Raw genomic sequence first — 25,054 nt, 5'->3', positions numbered from 1 at the left:
TCAATAAGTAGTTTTTGTAAAGTAATAAAATATGAGAACTACAAAGTTTCCATTTTTGCTCTGATATGTATGTTAACAAGTGGAAGTGCTTATATCAAGTATGAAGTTCCACTTTAGCACTTTCTGTTGTGCCTGGGGAGACTAAAAACTGGGGTCAGAGACAAAAGACTTTGTTTTTTGGTAGAAATAGCTTTACAACTGATACTCTGAACAGGAAAAGTGTAAAGCTGCGTATACACGTCCAATTTTTATCGTTGGAAATGAACGACGAACGAACGACCGATTGGCCAAAAATTCGTTTGTAAAAAAAGTAACCAACGAGGCCGACGAACGAGGATAGTCGTTGGAAATGAACGACCGGACCGGCGGATCGGATTGGACGACGATCGTTGACCATCTATCGTGTGTATGGTCGTTCAGTGACCGTGCATGTTCTGAGCATGCGCGATGAACGAACATTTGATCGATACAGGCTGTATTGTGTATGTGAATGTATGTGTATATATATATATATATATATATATATATATATATATATATATTCATTCATATATACTGTGTGTATATATACGTGTGTACAATATCTTTGAACGATCGTGTCGTTATCTGTATGTACAGGATCGGAGCTATACGATCGTTCGTTTACAAACGATAATAATTGGAAGTGTGTATGTAGCTTAAAGGGATATACAAAACAAAAAAAACAAAAAAAACCTTTTTCTGTACATACAATCATATGACCTGTGTGACACTAAGCAGCACAGACACACTTATCTAGAGTGACAGGCTAGATGTAGGAGTTTTTGTTCAAATACAATAGAAAAGACTTTTCTAAGTTTCATGTCACATGAAATGGTCATAGAGAATATGGAATGTTCCTATATTCCCCTGAGACACCCACGGGGTAAGCAGGGTACATTCCAGAAATAAAGTGCTTTGTAAGCCGAAAGGGAAAAAACAACTTTGGCTTCCTCCAAGACTATAAACTGTGTCTGCCATGAATATCCCTACATAAAACAATGGGCCTGAAGAGGAACAATAGATAAGAAATAAAAACAACTGTCACGCTACAAAAATGCAGTGAGCATTTCATTTTTAGTTCTTGTGATGATCAATTCTATCTTGAAATAAGGAAAAAAAAAACCTTTTTGCAAAATTAGAGCACCATGGATCATCAGTCTATGCAAGAGTTACAATCCCCAGGAAATCCTTGGGAGTGTGGGATTCTATGTCCCCTGTCAAGCACTTCCCTGAACTATGTCACTTGCAGCAAGTGAAGATTATTTCAGGAGAACATGTATGATTCTGCTTATTTACAAGGGAAAAAACTTTTTTTCTGCAAGTTTTTAATTCTGTTACAAGATCAAGTGAACTTCTACTGTGCTGACGTAGAGCAAAACCAAGATACATTTTGATGCACAGTTCCCCATCCATATGTGGGGACATTGAAAGAAAAGACATAATACTCATTTATGTAAGCACCATACTAGTGGAAGAGATTTAGTGGTAAGTAAATTACAACTTTATGAAAAATCTTCTACATGCAAGAAGTAATTTCCCATCATTACTGACTGTATGCTTTACAGCAGGGGTGCCCAACAAGTGGATCGCGATCTACCGGTAGATTGCAAAGGCAACGTTGAGTAGATCGCGGAGCCCTGCCTTTCAAAATAAACTTACGGCGCACAGGAGTTGTCCAATTTTTTATTGTTGGTAGATCATTTTGACTCGGTCATTTTAAAAGTAGCTCGCAAACCAAAAAAGTGTGGGCACCCATGGTTTAAAGAATCACAATATTAATGTATTTTCAAACATGTGTTGACTGGGAAAGTCTGCATTGAGCAAATTCACTCTTTTGCTTAGTAGCTCATTATCCAACGCAGAGCAAAAAAACAGCAACACACACTTCTACTAAACCAAACATTTCTCAAAATAATAAAGAAAAATACACAATCTGTCAGACACATAGCATGGTTTAAAAAAAAAAAAAAAAAAACATGCTGCATGGGGACACTAAACTTCTATATAGAAATCAACTCATCTACTCATACTAACTCACAAACAATGGATTTCTGCTTGGCTTCCATGGTTACCACATATACTTTTCTTTTCTGACTAAAAGAGAACTATTCTCCCTCTCTCTGCTATAAAGTCTCAGATTTGAAAAGAGGGCGCCAAAAAGTGCCAACATTCTATTGATGAATGCTGAACAATGGAAGCAGCAAAGTAAAAGCAAAATCTATTCTGCACCAATCTTATTTACAATAGAAGATTTGTTATTAAAGTTTCTCAGATTGGCAAAATATTTCATAATAGATTATGACACTAACAGGAGACTAATAAATGTGGATAGTTATTACAGTTTATAGTGCAGGATGCTGGAAACCAAATCTTTGTGCCTCTCAAATCAGTTTTTCACCAACAATTTTTTTTGAATATCTGTAAGGAAGACATTCTTCCCAGTCCAACACTAATGTACTGTGAGATGTGTGTTTAGTAATCATAGAAGAGATTTCCTAAAAAACTTAAGTTGTTTCAAGGGTTCCTTTGTTTTCAAAAGGTCAAACGATTGTTTTAGATGATTTATTACACCTTAAATTGGTCTAATAAATGCTAGTACATATAATAAGGTATAATTGCCTAAAAGTGTGGAGAGTGATGTAAATACTGTAAATTCCTGTGACATTTATCAGTGTTAATTAAATAATTGAAATTTCTAATAATTGCACTCTGATTGTAAATTCCATGCAAAGCGTGAGGTTATTATACAAAAGGAATCCTGCTGGTCAGCGTCTGCATTCTGGTGAACAAAGTACATGAGAAGTGCCACATATAACAAAATTCTATCTTAAAACAAAATCCAAAACATTATTTCCTTACAAATTTGCAAGATGAAAGGGTAATATTGGAAATAAGAAATTTTACAAAATAAAGTTGTTCAGTAGTAGATATCTGACAATATTTGTAGTCTAAAGAGATGACTGCAGCTTCTTACAATGGGAAAGGCCAAAGTGTGGGATATATATGTGTATGCTGCGTTCCGTCACCATGTTCCCAGACAGACACTCTCCTCTTCAGGATTTATGATACACTAAATATTTAAAATGTGTGTCACAAGATCATCCCATGGCTGCTATGTGATGTAAACATTCTACTCCTTAAAACCTGTCAAGTGCTTTCACATCATAAACTGCGTCTGCCCAAAAGAAAGGTTTCCATTATTGTTGAAGACTAACCCCAATCACAACAGGTGCCTCATTCGTCTGGTTAGCATGGCTTCCCACACATTACAAAACAACAATTAATATGGTGGTGGAATGTTCTATACACTACCTACACAGGAATGAGAAGCATCTCTTACTCACCTTTTATATTTGTGCACCCAGTAAGCGAAAGACTAAAAAGAACTTTGACAAAAATCCCGAAAAGAACACATAACAAAACAATCTATAGTATCAGAGACATTGCACATACAAATAGAAAGAGCAAAGTACAATCTATAGTAATAGAAACCAATATACAAGAAAACAGGCTCACTTAACCACCTCAAAACTTACACAATTAAGCAAAATGAAATATACAAAGAAACAAAATCAGCACCGCTTCCTTGACTTCATAACAGACCTGTAGCAAAACTCCATAGCTAGCAGTAATTAAATATTTAAAGAGGGACTAACCTTTGGAAGCTTTGCTTCCGAAAAGGTAGGCGGTGGGTAATGGACTAGTAACCAGTACAGCCAGTGATCTCCCTACAGCTGATCCTTTCCTCAGTGTTATTTTTATTATATTTTGTTCTGCACTGCATGCATATGGAGGTGGCCACCTTAGAACATGGGCTTGGCTTAAGTCAGAGTGTTCAAAAAGGAGAACAGTGACATCATCAAATCAACTAACAGTCAGAGGCTACCGTGTCGTAAATCATATGCTGCAGATATACAGCTCTAAAGCTGTAAGTACAGGAGTGCCCAGGCACAATCATGAGTAAGCTCGCAGCTATATTTCAGGAGAAATTCTGAAGTAAAGTGTAGATTTATCCCATACTGCTTAGGCACAATTACCATTTCTAAATGTTTCTTCCTCCATGAAGGCAAAGTTTATTTCCATTTAAAAGTATGCTTTTATAAGCTTACACGCTATTATTATTATTATTTATTAACAGGATTTATATAGCCCCAACATATTACGCAGCACTGTACATTAAATTGGGATTGCAAATGACAGACTAATACAGACAGTGATACAGGAGGAGAGAACCCTGCCCCGAAGAGCTTACAATCTAGTAGACTAGTGCTACCAGTAACTAGAAATGTGGCTAGCAAGTAGCAGGGAAGCCATATTATTAACTTATACCAAAGTATCTTATTTGTAAGCTTGCTTATGGGCCCTGACATTTTAGGTGGCCTTGGCCTAAACATGGAAAAATTAAATTAGAATTCATGAGACATTTCATTTGACAATACTAGAAGGCTTTAAAAAGCAAGTCACCGAACAATAAGCGTCCCAGAATAGCCCTTCGGTATCTTACTAGACCTAAAACTTTGTGCGGTGCGGGTGTCCCTGATATCAGATGCTACTACAGAGCGGCCATGCTGACTCGGGCGGTTGACTGGTTTCATAATAGGGACCGGAAGAGCTGGGTCATATTGGAAAATATCTTGTCTCCCGTTGATCTTTGCTCCTTATTATGGGTAGACAGGTTAGGCTCCAATTACACCAATCGTTTCCAATTGTCACGTCTGATCTTTTGAAGGAGTGGGACATTCTTATTAGGGGGGGCCATGTGTCCTCTAAAATAGGGCCCATGACCCCCCTGTTTGATAATCCCTCGTTTGCACCTGCGATAAAAGCTAAAAAAATTTTATTCTGGACAGCTCGGGATCATTATTATTATTATTATTATTATTATTAAACAGGATTTATATAGCGCCAACATATTACGCACAATTATACCCCGAAAGTGGAAGCAGCCCTTGGTTCCCATCATGAGAGATTGGTTGATGGAATTAGAAAAAATACAACATATGGAAAGGTTAATAGCAGAGGATGAGAACAAGACGGAGCAATACAAGCTGACGTGGTCTACTTGGAACTGGTTTAAAGAATCACCCCAATTTAAATTGTTCTGGCAATGAGCCTTGGGGAGTGTACTTTGAAAGTTTGACATAGCTGGGTCTATAGTGGATTCAGCGACTGATCATGCAACAGGCAAGTCAGACATCCTCCCCCCTGCCCCTTGCCCAATCCCACGCCTACCCCTGGGCTAACTGTTTTGCCTTTATTCATGGTGGGGATTCCATGGTGGCATCCCCGGTTGTATCCGGAGAGGTGTAGGAGAGCAGATATGAGGCTCTCGAGGGTTATTTGAGTTTTTGGATTCCTAATAATTGTTATGGTGTCTTACTCAGGCAATAAAAACTGATTGACATGGGGTGTTTCCCTATTGTGTTTTCCTCCCCACCCCCCCCCCCCCCCCGCCCTGTGGTTGACCCCATTTTATTTCAAGCATTGATATGTTTATGTAAAATGTCAATTATTGTAAGATGTGTTATTCCAATAGAGGGCAGTGAGACCCCGTGTTTATGTATGTGCCATTTTATATACATGTTCTGTTTTGTTATTTATACTCAATAGAAAAGGATTGAAACAAAAAAAGCAAGTCACCAGCTGTAATTTTTTTTTCCTTGGTCTTTAAATTCACTAAGCCTCACCTTGGCCAATAAATGTATTTTAGGCCAGCAAAACCTATGAAGACTTACTTTTCTTTCTCTATTCATGTATACCTACTTCATGCTTTCACATGGTAAAGCTGTAAGGATTGATCAAATGCAATCTGTAGATAGTTAACATACTTTTGTTCTCTTTAAAGTTAAAACATCCTACCTGGATGACCCATATTCTGGAGGAGGCTGGTAACGAACCACTGGTCCATCTGAGCGGTTCTGTGAGTTGGCTCTGGGGTCCCCATAATGAAGACCCATTTCCTTGGCTTTCCCTTGTGAAGGGAGAGTGGAAATGTTTTTGAAAGGGTAATCAGGTGGAGGACCCCTATGCTCGACCACTTTTTGCCCCCCATTTTGAGATTGGTTTTTGTACAGTTCATTGGATCCAGAATTCTCGTAGAAATCCCCTGGTTGTGGGGAAAGAGGGGCACTGGTAACAGGAGCATGAGCCTTTACTCCACTTGTAGCCAGTGACAGCTGCATAAGTCTCTCACTCAGGGATCGCACATGGCCCTGCTTCAAATCCTTTAGACCATCATCCTGGTGAACTTTTCCGGTGTTAACCCTCTGAACAGCAGAACGGCCCTCAGTCCTCATTTTCTGATTGGTCACCCCAGTTACATAGAAAGCTGCTCCAACACTGGCATGAGGTTGTCCTCGGAAATATTGGGACTGAACTTTAGCCTCCTCATAAGTAGGGAGGTCTTCGCTGTTTTGAGCTCTTAGTGGTATCTGTTTCTCCATCATATTCTCCACCTGGATCTCCTGCCCTTGTGGCTCCTGCCGGGCAGCATGTGGAATTAACTGGGAGTCCTGAGAAGTCAGTCCTTCGTTCTGAGGCACTTGTCCACCAGTGTAGGGGGGAACGTTCCCTGTGGCTTGTTGATGCAATGCCAGAAGGTTACGGTTATCATTAGGATTCCCGTAACGTAGCTGCTCCTGCAGCAGTCTTTGCAACACTGTGGTGGCTGCTTGCTCTTCTGAAGTCCTCATCTCCAATGTGGGCACCTCAAAATTTGGATCCAAATGACCTAAACCAGAAGAAACCAGAACAAACGAGATAAAATGCAGGCTTCAATTTTCTACTGTAGTCCGGAAAATAACTGCATATACATGCATTTTTTTTTTTTAAATACAATTTTCTATAAACCAAAAGGAAGGTAAATCTATCAATGAACATGTAAATAGCTATTAAATTCAAAGTAAATATGAACAAGAAGGTGAGATTACCTCTTCAGCCCATCAATGTCGTGAAATGTTTCTGTTTATCGGGGTACCTCTGGATGAATACAGAAAAATTTTCAGGCTGTAAAAACAAATACAGAACATTGTACAGTTACAGAGTAGTGAAAAAAACAACACAGATTCATATAAATATATTTTTAATCGAAATAAACTACAAATATAAACACATAATACATGTAGGTACTAATCATGTTTTTAGAAACAACTGAAAATCCAAATTAATCCTCATGTTTTTTTATCATATACCAATGTGTGTGTGGGGGGGGTAGGTAAAAGATTGCAAATAAGGCGCTAGAGTGCCAAGTATGCTATAACACTTTATCACCAATAATAAAAGACATTTCCAATAATGGCATCATCTTGTGTGGCTTTGAAGGACAGCTGTACCTTTGTTTAGCCATCAGGGTGAGGCCTAGGGTGGGCAACTACTTTTTGCTGAGATATACGCCTACAATTCTAAATCATTTTACTTGTACAGTTCTCCTAATGTATTGCAGGTAATTCATGTGATAGTTGTCTGAAGAAGCAGAGAACTGCACGTGGAACACCTATATAGTCAATGAGAAAGTAAGTTTACAGGGTGGACCATAAAATGAACTGCATAACACCCAGTCCACATTCTTTGTCAATTACATCAGGACTGTACGGAAGTGACAATTATGCGACATGTAGAGATGTAATTCAGAGCTTGCAACAGATAAAATAGTCCACATAAGAACAAAATGGTACAATTTACAGACCAGAGGAGAAAAAGTGGACAGAGTTGATGATTTATCAGTGTTTTGTTTAATTGTCTAATTAGCAGGCTGGGGGATATGTTCTTGACCAAATTGTTACCAGGACAAAGGGAGTGAATCTCCCCAGCAGAGACACAGACAGCAAATCAAAACTTGACACGAGGCTGAACCCTTTCCCTAATAAATTTTTTTTTTAATTAGAACAGGCACATGTTATACCCCCTCTCCCATAATACAACTCTACTTGCCTGTTCATATTCTTCTATTTAATGTGTACTGCAGCTCAGTGTACAATCCCAGCATATCTGGGTGCCAGGAAATATTATTATTACACAGTATTTATATAGCGCCAACATAAATTTGCCCCTCAAAGCTTTCCCTCATAGGGGATCACAATCTAATGTTTCTACCATAGTCATACGCCAAAGTCATCCTTATTACAGTCTAAGGTCAATTTGGGAAGCCAATAAACCTAACTGCATGTTTTTGGGATCTGGGAGGAGACCAAAGTACCCAGTGGAAACCCACACAAAACACATGGAGAACCTGCAAACTCCATGCAGATAGTGCCCTGGCAGACATTCAAAGTGCCAACCACAGAGCCACCGTGCTGCCCATAAATGAACTCCTATGCACACTTTAAGAGGCCTGGCTAAACACGGTGGCTGAAGACCTGGACTCAGAAAAAAGGTCAGTTTAGTTCTGCTTTTAGAATATGAAAAATTTCTTGAATAGGGCTGATAAGTCCAACCTCTGCAAATGCGCCAATGAAGCCGAATTGTTTTGTTAAAAGGTATTCCAAAGGAATATGAAACCATCACAGGGCAAATCCAATGCTACCCAATTACCCAGCTTTTCTCTGTTACTAACCCCTACCTACTCCTGTTTCTGTAAGTACGTTTTTTTGTTTTGTTTTTATCTGCTCGATAAACCAGTATTAAATAAAAAAAAAATGAATGCAAATTGATCTCCCCAGATGTGATTTCAACACCGACAATTGAGTGTATAACCTGTGCTGTCACTATTATAATAGTTCTTTTTATTTTTTTCTCTGCAAGATAACAAGTGTATTAGTTAGGGGATTCGTATATAATATATACTACAAACGCTTTGATGTCTTCCCTCTGGACAGGAAAAGCTTAAAGCCTCTAAACTGGTCATAATATAGAGCACTACGTGCCCTGACACTAAATTACAATCTGGAGCATTTCAAAGCAACACTTTCCAATCCATTCCACTCAAGTTACACAAAAAATAGCAAAAAACCCTATCAGGTTTAACCTCTCACCTCTCTGTCTTACAAGACATTGTTGTTTAACATGACCGTGACCTTTTCTTGTGTTGTAAGGCAAGCAAGATAAATGACACACTCACCATACGACAAGATTCCTCAACCAAAGGCCTAAAAGAGACTCTACTAAAAAATATCTGTGCATTAATTAGCCTTTTAACATTGGTTCATGGTGCAGATCTTCAAACCACAACCACTGGGCTTTTGAAAAACCTCTGCGTGATCTGCTCCACATGAAAAAAATGTCCCACCGCTGCCATTGCCTTTAATGGGAGAGGTTGGGACCGTAGTTGAGCCTGTGACAGACCTGTGCTGGGTCTGAAATGGTTCTTAGTATATACATCACCTCTAGCTGCACATCTATTGAGACTAGTGCTCACAGGCAGCAATGCCCAAGATCCAACACTGAAAATAAACCTACTGCCATATATTCCAGGAACTGAACTGCTTTTTTGCAGGAGCAATTAAGCATTAGTATATTTTGTTAGGGAACTGGGTCACTATAAATATTTTAGCATCTTCTTAATAAAAATAGAAAATCTTGAGAATGTTTTAGGTCCACACATCCACACAGGATTTGTTCCTGAAAATGTATTGCATTTCACTAACCACAGTAAATATTCATATTCTCAAACGCTCCCTAAAACTGCTGAGATGATGAGTATCCTCAATTGCAACTTGAGACAAATATTAACCAGTAAAGTGGAAACTGCCTTCCTCCAATCCGTGTAACCTCATCTTGACCAGTATATCCTAACTTGATGATCTGCAGCAGATTGCCCAACCACAGGCTAGTGCCCAAATAGTAATTCTAATAAAATGTTTTAACATATTTCCAATCTAAAAGATTGGATCAATAATAATTGGGAATTAGGGTCTAGTATAACCCGGGCAAATCAATTTGCCACAGACAACTGACAAATAGGAGAAAATTAAAATGTTTTACTTAAAAGTCCCTGCCTGATTCCTTGTCCTTCCTTTGCACCAAAAATAGTTGTATTGACAAGTAGAGGTTTACACTGCCAAGCTTTAGACATTTTATTAAATTCTTCCTATTCACTGGTAATAGAAGTGGGAAATGGAATTTTGAGAAAGTCTGTGAAGAGAGAGGTGGTGAGCAAGTTGGATCTGTGGATGGAGATTTAGGAAACTGAAATCCAAGTTCTCTTGTTATACAAGGTGTTACTGGGGTTGCTGTATGCGTAGTAATTGATCCATCACATACCAGCAATCTCCTGCCATTCAATTGGGAACAAAAAATATTCAAAGACATATTAGAGTAATCTAAACTAATTGCAGGAATCATGCTTTGATAGTCTATCTGTATTATATTTCAAGGTGATGTCTATGATGGTTAAGATGATTTGTGAGAAAGCTAACAAAGATGGTAATGAAGCAGAAGTATAAATGGAACTGGACAGGTCAGCAAAAAAGGGGGATAAAATGAGGTAAGAGGGGTTGGGTTTGTTTCTTAAAGCCCAACATCCAAGTTGACATATTTTTGCCATTTAGACATCACATCCATGATTCCCAAACCTTCTGCAATCTTTTCACTATATTGATATTTGGAAGTGAGGCATTTATCGGGGTATTTTGGTATTTAACAGAATCAATGGATGATGGTAATAAGAAGGATGCATAAGATCAGCTTCCTAGCAGCATGTATTGCTGTAATAGATAGTAATCTATTATTGACTCTGTTTAGTAAAGTGTATTTAAGTAAGCAAGTCAATGTATATGTTCTGTTTCAAATTTCATGGGCCTGTAGATATATGTCCATATATTAGACCAACTAAATTTGTCCACAACCTCTAATTATTTTTATGATTACAATTGGGAAGATTCTGATGTACAGCCAGGGGTCCTAAAATGATCAGCTTGGGAGTTATATTCTTTAGGTACAGCACATTATTTATAATCATTTTTTCTTGTATCTACAATTTACTGATCAGAATATAATAAGAAACTACAAAATTATATTTCCACTGGAACTTCCCAGGGCCTAAAAATTATTTCAAGGGTTTCTATAAGGTTGACTGTTATAATGTTAAACAAAAGGTTTATGGTCACAACTTTAGTCATTACTTTGATGGTTTTGTTTTTTAATAGCCAATAGTATCCTTGCGGCTCTGTAGAATAGGAATTTTTCTTTAAATGCACGGTAAAGTGATGATCTAAACCACTTATGCTGGTAATCAAACACATGCTCTTAGATTGTAAGCTCTGCTGGGCAGGGTCCTCTCCTCTGTCACTGTCTGTATCATTTGCAATCCCTATTTAATGGACAGTGTTGGGTAATACATTGATGCTATATAAATACTGTTTATTAAGTTTATTATTAATTGCTTTGGGTATAATTTGCACATTTATGCAAAAAAAAAAAAAAAAACATTGGTGCTGTTTACACAATTTTGTTAAATTAACTCAATATTGTGTTGTTGCTTTGTGTTCATTACAAAATATTCCAGAGTTGTTACATTCTTTCAGCAATGCAGGGTGTGGTGAGAAGCAGGTGTATGGAACTGTGCCAGTACTGGCTGTCCATACCACAGGGCTGAGTCACCTGAACACAACCAGGAACAGCCCTTACTGGAGAAAGGGCTTCATTCTGCCAGGCGGGATTTGAAGTATGACATTTATCAAATGATATATGTAGGCAGTAAAAGGAAAATATCTTAACAAGAAATTCTATTCGATAATGGGCAAAAGCTGTCTGAAAGCCAGTATTTAGGAGCCACTTGGAGTGTTTGTACCAACCTCAAAAATACAGTTTTGCAGGATTTTTTCAGTCTTCATATTTAAATGCAAAGAAAAAAAACAAAAAAAAAAACACCTTGTGTAACCCTTAGGCTGCGTACACACATTAGACTTTTGTTGTTGGAAAAGATCTTTCACAATCCTTTCTAATGACAAAAGACTGAAAGATGCATGAAAGAGCCATGAGCCGGGAGAGAGCTCCTGCGCTCTCTCCCGTTCACTTGTATTACAATCGTTCCTTGTACAGATCTTGGCAGATCCATGAACGACGTCAGATGAGCGCTGTACACATGTCAGATTCTCGTTGGATACTAGCCCTGAAATAATTGGACGAGAATCATCTGACCTGTGTGCGTAGCCTAATTGCCCCTGCCAATAATGTATGTTAAACCACAGCTTAGTCTTCTAGTTTTAGTGAAAACAGGAGGAGGGCTAAAACCTCAGTCAAGTTTAAGTGGGGGCAACTATCCTAATTGGGGACACAAACCCCATTATATACCTGACTTGAGTTCCAGGTCCTCCACACTAAAACGGTTTTTTATATGGAAAAATTTCCAATTTTTTCCAAAAATTTAATAGAAACCAAAAAAAAAAGGTATAAAAATATTTTTAATAATACATTTTAATAATAAATGTATTATTATCATTATTATTGTTATTATTATTATTATTATTATTATTATTATTATTATTAATAGTAATTGCTTCCTGAAAACATCACAGCATACTGCTCTGTACCTGAAGTTACACTTTTAAAGCTGGATATAAAACACCTATGAACATGAAAAAATACATTTAAAAAAAAATTGATAAAGGTGGTAAAATGCAACAAGCAAGTGTACCTACATTTAAGTTGTAACAGGCTCTTGCCATTCCTTGCACAGCAGCCCTCTAGATAGGAGAGGGAGGGCAGCACTAAGAGACAATCAGAGGCAATGCTTAAGTACAGACAGGGATTATTCTGACAAAGCAAGAGAGGACAGAGATGACCTAATTTTTCTGATTTCCTTCAATGCTCAATGAGAGAAAAGGCAGGTCAGCGCCTGGCCGTGAAGTCCGCCAGAACTATGCAAAAATAAAATGTGTTATTTTTTTTAGTTATTGATAAAAATTCATATACCAACTGCACTGCAGTTCTACCAAGCTCTACCAGCTTTATATCATGCACATTTATACAGCAGCATCCTAATAAGCAATGATCTAGTCTTTCAGATTTATTTTATTATTGTGGATAGAAATGTGTTTGCTGGCAGATTCCAGGGAGACACAGAATAATATAAAACCGCGGAATGCAGAACAAAGGCCAGAACAGGGCGGTAATCTGAGTCATTTCAATTCTCTGCATACATTTAACAAGGGGACAGTGATCAAAGGACAACTGATACTTCTGATTTTCCAAGGCTGCAGCAAACCTCCAAGAGGTGAGCCTATTCAGCACCCAAGACAAAAAGCCAGTTACCTTTGTGCTCTGGGTACATGTCAGTTAACCCACCTGCTGCCATGTGCACCAAAGAGGGGACCAGCTGGCAGGAAAAGAATGGAGCATAGATTTTTTTTTTTACAGCAAAAACGACTGTGCCATTTTTAAGAAACAGAAATTTACATCAAATGTAGAAACAAAATACAACACATTTTTATATTATAATAACAAATTCCTTGATTTTTCTTTTGTGTGCTACACAAATTCTGAATATTTAAAAAGACCTGAAAACAATGCCCATGCTCAGTGAACACAAGGCAGGTACAATAAACAAAAATCCCAAAATAAATACATTTTAGTATAGGCTACACAGCAATTCTCACCAACACTCAACAGATTCTGAGAGTTAACTAAAAAATAAAACACAAGCACTTCTTTTAGAAGAGTCAGCCTTTGACTGTTCCTGTTCTACTTTTAGTAAATCTGCCCCAAAGTGATCCAGTTACACTGAAGCCAAGCTTTAGTTCAGAGGAATCCAATGGCATCACAAAGCTTAGGACCAATGTATTCTTACATTCAGCTACACCAGTATTAGTGCAATACACTATAACCGATACACTAATGCTGCCCCTTGGTTAGGCATAGAAAATCAGAAGGAAAGTTAACATATTTCGTAGTGTACATACACACAAAAAAGTATAATAATACTCAAGTAATCAAATATCAGAATAACAGAAAGTGCTTAAATATTCAATCTAATTGATTTTCTTTGTTATAAATTGCAATAAACAATTGTTAAAAGTTCAATATACATCTGTCCATTAAATACATTGGGGAACAATTTTGAACAATTGAGCCAATTTACACTAAAATAGGTATGCTGATTCTGAAAGTGCAGTTAGTTTTCCCTCTGTGACGTCAGTTTTTTTCTCTACTGCCTATATGAATGCGATTACAGTTGCGCGGATTTGTATGGGCTATTCATTTACACGCAAGACAGTGTGATCAGAGGTTGTGCGCTGCTCTAGCGAATAAGCTAAATTTATTTTTCTACTTACAAACGTATTTCCTTTCTTTCAGATCATGTCTGGCTCTGCTGTTTCTCATCCTAAGTGCCTAAACAACCCTGATTCATTTTCTGGTATCTGTGGCAGTTTCACCATTCCCAGTCAAAGGGCGAACATCAGCACATTTGTAGAGCAAGCCTTTTTGGCATATTTCAAAGTTAAACTTGGTGATCAAGATAAGTCTTGGGCCCCTCATAAGGTGTGCAAACAGTGTGTGTGTGTGTTGAGGGTTTACAGATGTGGACAAAGGGAATATATGATAAGATGCCATTTGGTATACCTATGGTTTGGCGAGAGCCAGGAGATCATTTCAGTAACTGTTACTTTTGTATAGTGAAAACTTCAGGATATGACAAGAAAACTAAATGTAACAGAGTATCCTAGTCTACCATCGGCTATACGACCAGCAGTTCATTCAGATGAAATCCCAGTGCTGGTTTTCGTTACACTACCCTCTCTTTAAGAACATGGGTATGGTGATAAAATAGGTGACCACAATGATGAAGAGCTTGAAATTGAAGAGGACTCTGTTCGTAAAGGATTTGATCAGCATGAGTTGAATGATTTGGGACTATCAAAGAAGGCTTCAGAACTTCAGAAATGGAGGAATTAGGAATTCCAACCTATAAATCAACTAAATGGCGACTATTTATCGATAGCTCAAAGCGGAGCCTAAAGTGTGTCATCCTTCACAATGGCAATATATTTGGGTCAGTCCCAATTGGCCATTCAGTTTCTCTAACAATAAATCCTTTGTATGAAAAAAAGACATTTAAATAAACAGTACATTCAAATTATTTTTTCATTATTTTAATTGTATGTAAAATTTGTATATTTTTTTGACAAAAATGGAGGGTGCCCTGTATCGTAAAAACTGGATGTGATAGCAAAAAATGGGGTCATTTCTGGATTCACCATCCAAAAATTAGTAAAAAAAAAAAGTGTAAGATCTAACTCAACAAAAAAATGTGTTTACCAGTGTTTTTTTTTTTTGTTTTCCTAAGTCTTGCAGTCTGCTAAAATGCAAAGGATGCATCCTCACCACATGCTGGTAAAAATGCACATGTAAATGCAAGCTGAATAACTACACGTTGCCTTGGTTTTTTTTTTTTTTTGTAGGAATCAGTTGAGTAAGGAAAGCCTGGGTTTGTTCATTACCGATTTCTACTTTGCATATGGAGTTTGAGCTGTGGCAGCTGTAATACAGACAGAAAGCAGCTATAGAGTTAAATTAAACTACTTAAAACAGTACAGCTCAATGGACCTCTAATAGAAAGTTGTAATTCATAGTGGAGAACTAGGGAATACAAGCATTTATACATGCCAAATGTAAGCTCTTTGGGGCAGGGTCCTCTCCTCCTGTGTCACTGTCTGTATTCGTCTGTCCAACCCAGGTGTACAGCGATGTGTAATATGTTGGTGCTATATAAATCCTGTTTATTAATATTAAAACTGATTTCCTAAGCATAATGATCAACTTTTTTTGTTTTCTACATTTTTTTCCTAGAGGTACCACAACCTTTGTATGGCTCATATATTATACATCTATATACAGACACACACACAGCAGTTTCCTCCTTCCAGCCTACATCCATACAATGTGAATATGTAGAGTAAGAAGTATAACCGTATCACACACACACACACAAATTCCAGTGCCTCCATCCCCCACAACTATGCATCCCCTGTGTGATGCTGATGTAACAAGCTTGGAGAAGCCGCCTCCTTGCATATGAGAATCATGTGAGGTTACACACTGAGCCCAGTCTCTATGGCCCCGTCTCAACCATTTGTTTCTCTGCATTTTCTCTAAACAAGTTTGATCTGACAATAAAAGAAAATGGGTTTCAACTAAACCAGCAGTCAATTAATAAGCCATTGTTCTACTAGCATACTAGGATGTTTCCCCAAGGGATTTCTAGAGCAATTTGTACTTTGCTCCTGTAAGCTGAGAAATGGGAGAGGTTCTATTTCCTCTCTCTCTGCTCCTCTAATGTCTGATGTCATTGTATTCAACAAGAATTCTCACTTGGAAACGTCCCGCCTCCCTTTTATTGGCTGGCTGATAAGCTCAGAATGCATCAATGCCAATAAAGTGGAGGATTGTACAGCTTCCCTCTACAAAGGCGCCAAAAAAACTTACAATTTATCTCCTGATGACACAAACTTCACCTTTATAGCAGTTAAAACTTTAAATGTTATCAATCTTGCATAAAAAAGCCACAGAACTTTACAGGCCAAGAGATTCCAAGAAAAGAGGGCAGATACATACAAGTACATTGTACACAACTCCAACACATATTAAACAAATAAAACATTGACTTAAAGAATGTCCTGACCATGTAAACCACTTCTTTCACAAGAGTGACTCATAGGATTAAAGCGAATTTGTAACTAGTTAAATAGCATAGAGAAATATTGTGTTTCAACTTAAAGGCAACTGGAAACATACCGTCCAAAACAAAAAAGAGAACATTAGTCACAAATGGAGAGAAAATTTCCTTGCTTTGGTTAAATTAAAGCCATCCAATTTACAAACAGTGTTAAAACATTTAAAAATCAATAATAAAAAATTCATCTTTTTACAGATGTTGACATATTCAGGTTCCTAATCAGAGGGTGGATGTAGTAACTCTTTGCATCATTTTTACAATTGTTTTGACTGCTGTATAAAACAGGTGAATTATGACTTATTACTATGGGATTATAAACTTTGCACATTATTTTTGTACAAAATATTGCTTTCCTAAATCAGTCATTATTTCCCCACCAGGCCAATATTTTGATTTTTACATCTAACGATATTGGTCCAGCACACTGGAAACATTGGAAAGCATTGCAGTCAGTTGTTGCCACTTTTGTGCTCCAGATTGATCGTTCCACTAAACTTACTTCCCTGTGGGGTATTGATCTACAATGACAGTATTTAATTCAGCTGTACAAAAATTATGCTTCCACTTTTGACTGCATCAATAAACACAAGTTTGGTAATACACCTAAAAAAGTAGCAGTAAACTTGTTCAACCTTCCAATACTTTTGGCTATTTAACTGCTTAAAAAAAAAAAAAAAAAAAAAGAAAAGGTCATCATTAAGTCATTTAGTGACGTACCCAAATTAAAAATCCATACATGCAGAAAACAGCAAGGAAAGGGTTAACACTCCTGAAACCAGGATGCCTTGCAGACCTCTGGAGTGGGGCCACTGAAACGGAAACTCTGTACTCAGTGGCCAGGGACAGACAAGGAAAGATCAGCAAAAAAAATCCCAGTTAGCAGGAAATCCATCAGCATGTAGGAATCTGTGTGTGCTTAAAGTCTAATCATTCACACACCGACCTCTCTATAAAAGCTGTTTTTAAAATTGATTTAGAACTATCCAGGAACACCCCCCCCCCCCCCCCCCCACCCCCAACAAATCAAAGCGGCATGATAAATATCCAGGCAGCACAGGCTTCCAAAAAACTTTCAGTAAAATGACACAAAATTTCTGTCTTCACCTAGCTTTGTGATGGATAGTGTAATGAAAACTTGACACCAATGTAAACATTTGAAGAACACCACCATTCAAGGGATAGAGGCAGATTAGTGGGAAAAAAATGTAACATATCACTTAATTGCCCACAGAAAATTATCATGGTGAAGAAGGATTAGTTAGATTAGCCCAGATAGTATATCTCTTTATAACTGACCATAGAAGACAGGTGGACAACCAAATACCAACAACCTCCTAGATTGAAAGCTCCTCGGAGCAGGGTCCTCCCCTCCTGTGTCACTGTCTGTATTCGTCTGTCATTTGCAACCTCTATTTATTGTACAGCGCTGCGTAATATGTTGGTGCTATATAAATCCTGTTTATTATTATTATCAATTGACGGCCTTATGATGTTTTTCCCCCCAGATTTGGCCAAAAATTCTTGGTTGATATGGGCTTTCTTGTTAAGTTTTTGAGGTATTGAGAGGAAAAGCACACATGCTGCACACAGTCCCAATACTAGATAGAAATAATGTTTAATAATATTAAATTGGACAAGGTTTTCTAACTAACCTGTCCTCCTGAAGATGTTTCACCTGGGAATGTCTGAAGCTGCCCAGAGACATGAGCCATTTTAAGCTAACATCCCAACTGCCACCTTTTGTCTTCAACATTATGGGAGGGTTGGCAAACTCTCCTAACAATGGGAACACTTAACTGTGAAATGCCCCTTTCCTCAGAGGTTTCTGCAAATATCTGACATAAGGTCTAGTTCACACAAGCATATCAACACTACACACATTTCGCCCTTCTGATCCTTGAACACTGATAGAAAGAAAACAGAATTTCTATCAGATTTTATGAACGTTTGCACACACTACTTGATTGTTAGGAATACTAATAATACTAATTGATATGGAAATAAAAAAGGCCCATGTGTAGTATGGCCTGGGTTCATCCTCTAATCTAATCTTACTAATACTTCATGTATTGCCTTTAAGGACCTGTATAGGCGCCAGATAACTTTTTCTTATGGGATGGTTTCCAGTGTCAGATGAGTGAATGAGTGCTGTACACACTGTATCATTTTGTTCGGTGGAGGGGGAAGGAGGAACGATTGAGAAGTGCACAACTGTGGTTCATCAATCTGCGATGGCAGATTGTAAGCTCTCTGGGGCAGGGTCCTCTCCTTCTCCTGTGTGACTCCCTGTATCTGTCTGTCATTTGCAACCCCTATTTATTGTACAGTGACACATAATATGTTAGTGCTATATCAATCCTGTTTAATATTAACAATAGATAAAGGGCGCTGATGGATCACTGAACACGTCAGATGTTTACCTGAGACGAGCACGACCATTCAGTTGGGGCAAAATTATCTGATGTGTAAGAAGCTTAAGGCTTTTCAAAGTTGACGATTCTTCAATAGCTGCAATTAACTATAAATGGCTTCAACATTCCTGCCATTGGTAACAGCTTTTCAAGTAGTAGCAGAATTAAACAGTTACATATACTACAGAAAGTAGAGCCATTGTCTACATTCCTATGGCAAGATTTTTTGCTACCAGCTGGTTTTGCTTATACAAAATGTATAAGAGGATTTCGCCACTGCAAAAATGTTTGGACATTATGAAGAAGATCATGTCAAAGGAATTAATAATATTGCAACATTTTTCCACTTAATCATTCTTTACCCAAAACCTTTAGGTGGAGTTTTGATTCAAACATAAATAATGACCTCTGGTTTATAAACAATAATTAGACACAGTAAACGACACCAAGCATAGGTCTGATTTCCATAGTCATGAACAGTCATGCTGGGGAAACAAACTTTGTCAATGTCTTTTGTCCAGCCTTGTTACTGAAAAACATTATAATATTTACAGGTTGTCATGGCATGTTTCACTTAAAAACACAAGTTATATTAAACTGTTTCACTCTGAGAACTCGGATCAGTTTACTATTGACCAACAGCGCCAAATGCTCATCGATTCTAATTTTATCCGTGGCCCTTAGTTTCAATCCTTGAAGACCAGGTTCAACACATATTTTTTAGTATTTCTCCAATACACAGCAACAATGAAAGGTGTACAAAGAATCTGAAAATAGTGTTGTGGCTCTCGAAGACTGAAGTTAAAGCCCCCTGCCTTTACATTTTATAACAGTGATTATGATGAGGGTATTCTAATATGGAAATCCATCCAAAAGTAGTTCTAGCGTTGGATAGAGTACAGAATGTTTAGAATCTCTGTCAGAAGTTTACTACCACCTAGGTTCCCATAATGAAGAATAACTTTTACGTTCTGTCCCGGAAAAATGATATGCCAAAGGAAATCTGCCTCATGTGATAAAAAAAATCCCACCTTTTACAGCTGTCAATAAAAAAGTGAACTGACTGAGATCAGTTGCCATATTACCCCATTACCATGTATTGTGGTAACTCTTAATCATGTAAATAAGCCTTTAGTATTTTAGTTGAGAAGTGGCCAGAAATCTAGATTCCTAGGGGCAATTTACAGTGTCATACTCTCCAAGTGTTATTAGATGATGCAGGATACACAAGTGACTGCAGGTTTCATCTTTGAAGGATTATGATGAGGCAGGGACATACATCTGCAACAAAATCTCACTGCTGAAGTCTCAGAGATACAAAAGAACCCTGTATTCAACTTGCTGGGCACTGCTAAAAACTGCAATTTCACAAGTTAACCTGAAAATTTACATTGGCTTTTTTCTTTGTAAAATGTAAATACATCATTGACAATCTGCAGCTGCATTGTTCTTTCCCTGATAATAATTATAAGTCAAAGTGATCTCTTATGTGTTTCCATAGGAACATACAGTCACTGCAAGAGAAATTTGTAGATATCTCCTCCACAATTCTGCTGTAGAAATAAAGGGTGAGAAAATATCCCACAGAGGCTTCAGGCCGAAGGGGTCAAATATTCTCTTTAATCCAAAGATTCTTTCACATTTGATAGGCTTTAATCCTCTGACCCGGTAACCTCACATTCCTTGGTATCTCTGTCACAAATGGACCATTCAGAGGATGAAACTGCAGCTCTGTTAGATAACTGCCACTGCAGTACAACCAGCCGCACTCAGTGCCTGGATAACTTTACTATGATATAGGGAACCTTCAAGACTCAAACATCCAGTAAATATAACATATTGGAAACATTTCGTCCAGTTTCTTTTTAGGACATTTAAAGTGTGCCTAAACTCAGAAATTTCACTTTACATAAAAGGGTAGACAACCCTTTTACGTAAGGTACAAATTCTGTTTAAAAAAAGAAAAGGGTGCAGCACTGCCCCCTAATGATTGGGAGTGCAAAGCCTCTTGGGATACCTACGTCGCACATCCTAGGAAGGCTCTTAGCTGCTCCTTCTGCGCATGCCCGAGCATCTCGGGCATCCGCAGAACGAGCCTTTTCGTGAGAAGAGAAACATTTGCTGATCTCACGCATGCGCAGTGAGATCACAAAATTTTTTTTTCAAAACTATGTCACCCAATCTAGTGTCTGGGTTAGGTGACATAGGAAGAAGAACCAGGAAGAACAGGTGAAGGTACCAGGCGTACTGGCTCAGGAACAAATGCCGGGATGACGCAGGACCCGATGGAAGACACCTCCAGATCGATAGACTGCGCTGCGGAATTGAAGGTAAGTGGATTTTTTTTTTTTGTTTGTTTTAGGCATTTTTGAGTTTACTTCCTCTTTACCTCTCTCAACATTGATTTTATTTTGGAATAACATTTACAGCTCTGCAACTTGTTACAAATTTACAAGGGAATTGGCAGGCAAATCCATAAAATTTTATAGAAGGAATCAGCAAGTGCAGGACTTTACCCAGAGCTGGCAAACCTTTACACTAACTGTAAGAAGGTCAAAGCTGCTGAAGGTATGCTAGGAGTCTCTAAGTACCGACCTGCATAGATTGTGTTTGCTTTTACATAAAAAAGAACTAAGTAAAATATCAAAAATGTTATCTATACCCAAAGCTTTGGGAAGGATCAGAAGTCCTGCTAGGTTTTACAACAGATGGAGGCTCCATTGGTGAGGTCCCTTAATTTCCCATCTGGTATAAAATTGTTGCAAAAGCAGGAAGTTATGGGAATTTTTTTTTTCTTTAATGGGGACCTAGGTAGCCATTTATCCTGCCAAGGGCTCTGATCACTTTTTCATCCTATCCAAACCTAAAAAAAGATTTTTGGGTGTAGATATACTTTAGGTTGAATTATTCAAATCAGTCTTTTTCCGAGCATGTTGTGCAGTTTTACCATCATTGCAGAAATATTGCTTGGTGACTTGGTGTACCAGTGTGCTGGTCCCTGGACAGTCATATGGAAGGGAGGGGGATTTGGAGAGAATTTGGTGGAGGGAGAATGTGGTACTGCGGTTTCCTGGAGACAGGAATCTCATGCTCCCACCCCAGGTCTCCAGCCACGTAGGAAGCCTCCCTGCCAAACTCAGCTCCTCCCTTCCTCCCTTCCCTGGAAAGTATGGCCAGGGGTGAGTGACAGGGGGAGGAAGTGGAGAGGTGGGGACACCGTTAGAAGCAGGTGGCTGATTTCACTGGCAGACAGGTGTTCTAAACTAAAAGGCATCCCAGCCATGCAAGTCAATGACAACATACAGATGTATAGAGAAATGTCATACAAATAATCCTGGGGCAAAACTGAACAACACACATTTTAAAACATTTAGCAGCATTTTTAAGCTAAAGTTGTAAGAACTAAAACTTAAGTTGCAATGCCAATCACCAATCAATAATACAATACTAGATGTGCTTTGTTGCTTTTTGTACAATTCTGAAACATCACCCCTTATTAGCCTGTTCTTGTCAGATAGTAAAGTAAATGAGCCATAAATACAGACAGGGCTAGAACAAACATTCACCTTATAAAGAGAACCTGTCATATAATATTTTATATTTCAGCATCCTGGCTGATGATCCTTTTTTGATGACCCTGTAGTCACCATCCATGCCTTAGATGATACAACACACAAAGGTTTGTAAATGAGCAAAATAACAAGTGTGATTGACAAAATTCTGGGAAAACATAAACATCTTCCTATGTAAAAAAAAGTTCCTGGATGAAGCATCTCATTCTGTCCTTCCCAGCCAGGTGTCCAGACAAAATATTTGGTTTTACAAGAGAAGGAGAATCAGAATTGCAGCCCTGACCGGCCAATCAGACGTCAGCTGTCATTTCAGAAGACAAGGGAGTGCGGAACTTCTTACAATGATCACATCCTCTGTAATGGTGCGGTACCGCACACAGAACAAGCTTTCACCCGACAAGCCCGGATACAGCAGAAGCATCACATAGAGGATAGTACTGATCAACAATACAACACGATGAGCACAGCACGGAACACCGACCAGGACAATAACTTTCCCACACTGATAAGTGACCGCAGATACTGACCATATGGGCGCCCGTACGCCTTGCAGTCCCGGCCAGCGATCTCATAGACTTGTGCAGAGTCCCCGGCCACACACTGCAGCCCCGGCACTCTGCCACACTCACCACTCAGGAAAACGCTCAGCTCCGGCTCTGTTCCCGCCCACACCACGCTGAATGGACAGCTGACATACCGCCTGCCGTCTGATTGGTGCGGTGAGCTGCCCATCCACAGCACACAGAAGTCTATTGTGCTCATAGGGTTTATTCAGGGCAAGGTTTAGTAACTCTTGCAGTGCTGGAGGCAGAGTTATACCCTGCGGGAAGAGGAGGTCGCTAGATGATCTGTTTATATAGAAAACATCAAAATATATAAAACTCCAAATATATATAACTTCATAGGCAGGGGCACTTCCTATTCTGAAGACAAATCACTCTGTCTCCTCTTATCCCTCTGATGTAGAGATCTCTATAAATAAAAGTATTATACAACTTTTAAAGTTGTTTATGTTGGGCTACACTTTTTTTTTACTGCTATTTGGCTATTTTTAAAGGAAAAGCTACAGTGCGTGTGAGCGATCATTGGTCTGATATGGTTTGCTCAATGAGGGGTTGACAGGTTACCATTCTGCCCTAAAATGTATCACTCTATCCCATTTTAGCAATATTTTTTTAAATTTCCCCTCCAGGTTTTGGAGAGGTGTAGTTACCCAAAAGACAAGTTCAACCCCAGGCTAAATGACTTTATTTTTGGAAAAAGTACTAAAAAAGTTCCAAAAAAATTTACTTCAGCTGTCTCCACTACGTCCATGGTCTCCATCACTGAACATATATGAAATAAATTACTCCTAGATTGTAAGCTCTTTGGGGGGTCTGTATTTGTCTGTCATTTGCAACCCCTATTTAATGTTCAGCCTGCATATTATGTTGGTGCTAAATATAACTTGTTTATTAATAATATTAATAATAATAATAATGACATAGTGATCCCCATAATAAGTAGACATTATTATTATTAGGGAACAGTACAGCACCACTGTGATAGTAGGAGCAGCGGTTCCCATACGTCCTTTCTCCTTGGCCAATCACAGAACACCTTGTATTTTTTACATGGTCAGTGATTGGTCAATGAGAGCAGGGGGTGTACAAACGACAGTGCTCGATTAGCGCATAAGACCTATCGCTCCCACTGTCACAGTTTCAAAATTACAATAGAGCTGCTCTGAGCACCCTATTAAAATAAGTGTAGTTTGGTTGGCCCTGTGGCCTTTGCAGCGCTAGGTCCCAGGTTTGAATTTCAGCCAGGACATTATTTGCATGGAGTTTGTAGGTTCTCCCAGTGTTTGCGTGGGTTTTCTCCCGGTACTCTGGTTTCCTCCCACATTCCAAAAACATGCAGACCATGTAATGACATATGACTATGGTAGGGACAATAGATTGTGAGCCCCTTTGAGGAACAGCTAATGACATGACTATGGACTTTGTACAGCGCTGTGTAATATGTTGGCGCTATATAAATACTATGTAATGACAAAATGGGGAGCTCCACGGAAGCTCATCTTTTTTTTAGGAATCATTACAAAAACATATTGCTGGTGGCTGGAATCAGCTATCATTGTGCTCTCCGTTGGTCGTCTCCTTCTTCTGCATCATTGTTAGTACTTGTCTATTATGCAGGTCATCTGCAACCCCTTTTTATTGTACATCGCCGCGTAATATGTTGGCACTGCATCAATAAATGCCAATAAATATAAAACAACTTTAGTTTGAGGAAGCCTAAGTACATGTAAATGAAGATCTTCACATCAGTTACAATATAACATTTCTTTCTTCTTATCATACTCCCAGATCAGGTAAGCAGAAACAAAATCAACAGATAGCAATTTCTGCACAGCTGCCATAATAAAGGTTTGTGGTTTTTGTACTCTCCATTTCCTG

General features: G+C 38.4%; 1 protein-coding gene across 1 annotated transcript in view; it reads right to left on the bottom strand.

The window, feature by feature from the left end:
* AMOT (angiomotin) overlaps positions 1 to 23,269 on the bottom strand; it is a 62,508-nt gene extending 39,239 nt beyond the window's left edge. The window contains exons 1-3 of the mRNA XM_072431965.1: positions 23,141 to 23,269; positions 6,951 to 7,026; positions 5,881 to 6,751 (exon numbers count right to left, since the gene is read on the bottom strand). Of these exons, the coding sequence (XP_072288066.1) occupies positions 5,881 to 6,713 (833 nt within the window). The 5' untranslated portion in view covers positions 6,714 to 6,751; positions 6,951 to 7,026; positions 23,141 to 23,269. The remainder of the gene's footprint in view (positions 1 to 5,880; positions 6,752 to 6,950; positions 7,027 to 23,140) is intronic.
* Positions 23,270 to 25,054: the final 1,785 nt, after the last annotated feature.

This window comes from Pyxicephalus adspersus, chromosome Z (assembly GCF_032062135.1).
Source record: "Pyxicephalus adspersus chromosome Z, UCB_Pads_2.0, whole genome shotgun sequence".
In the NCBI taxonomy this organism is placed as follows: domain Eukaryota; kingdom Metazoa; phylum Chordata; class Amphibia; order Anura; family Pyxicephalidae; genus Pyxicephalus; species Pyxicephalus adspersus.
The sequence above is the reverse complement of the archived record's forward strand: the minus strand, read 5'-3'. Positions and strand labels throughout refer to the sequence as shown.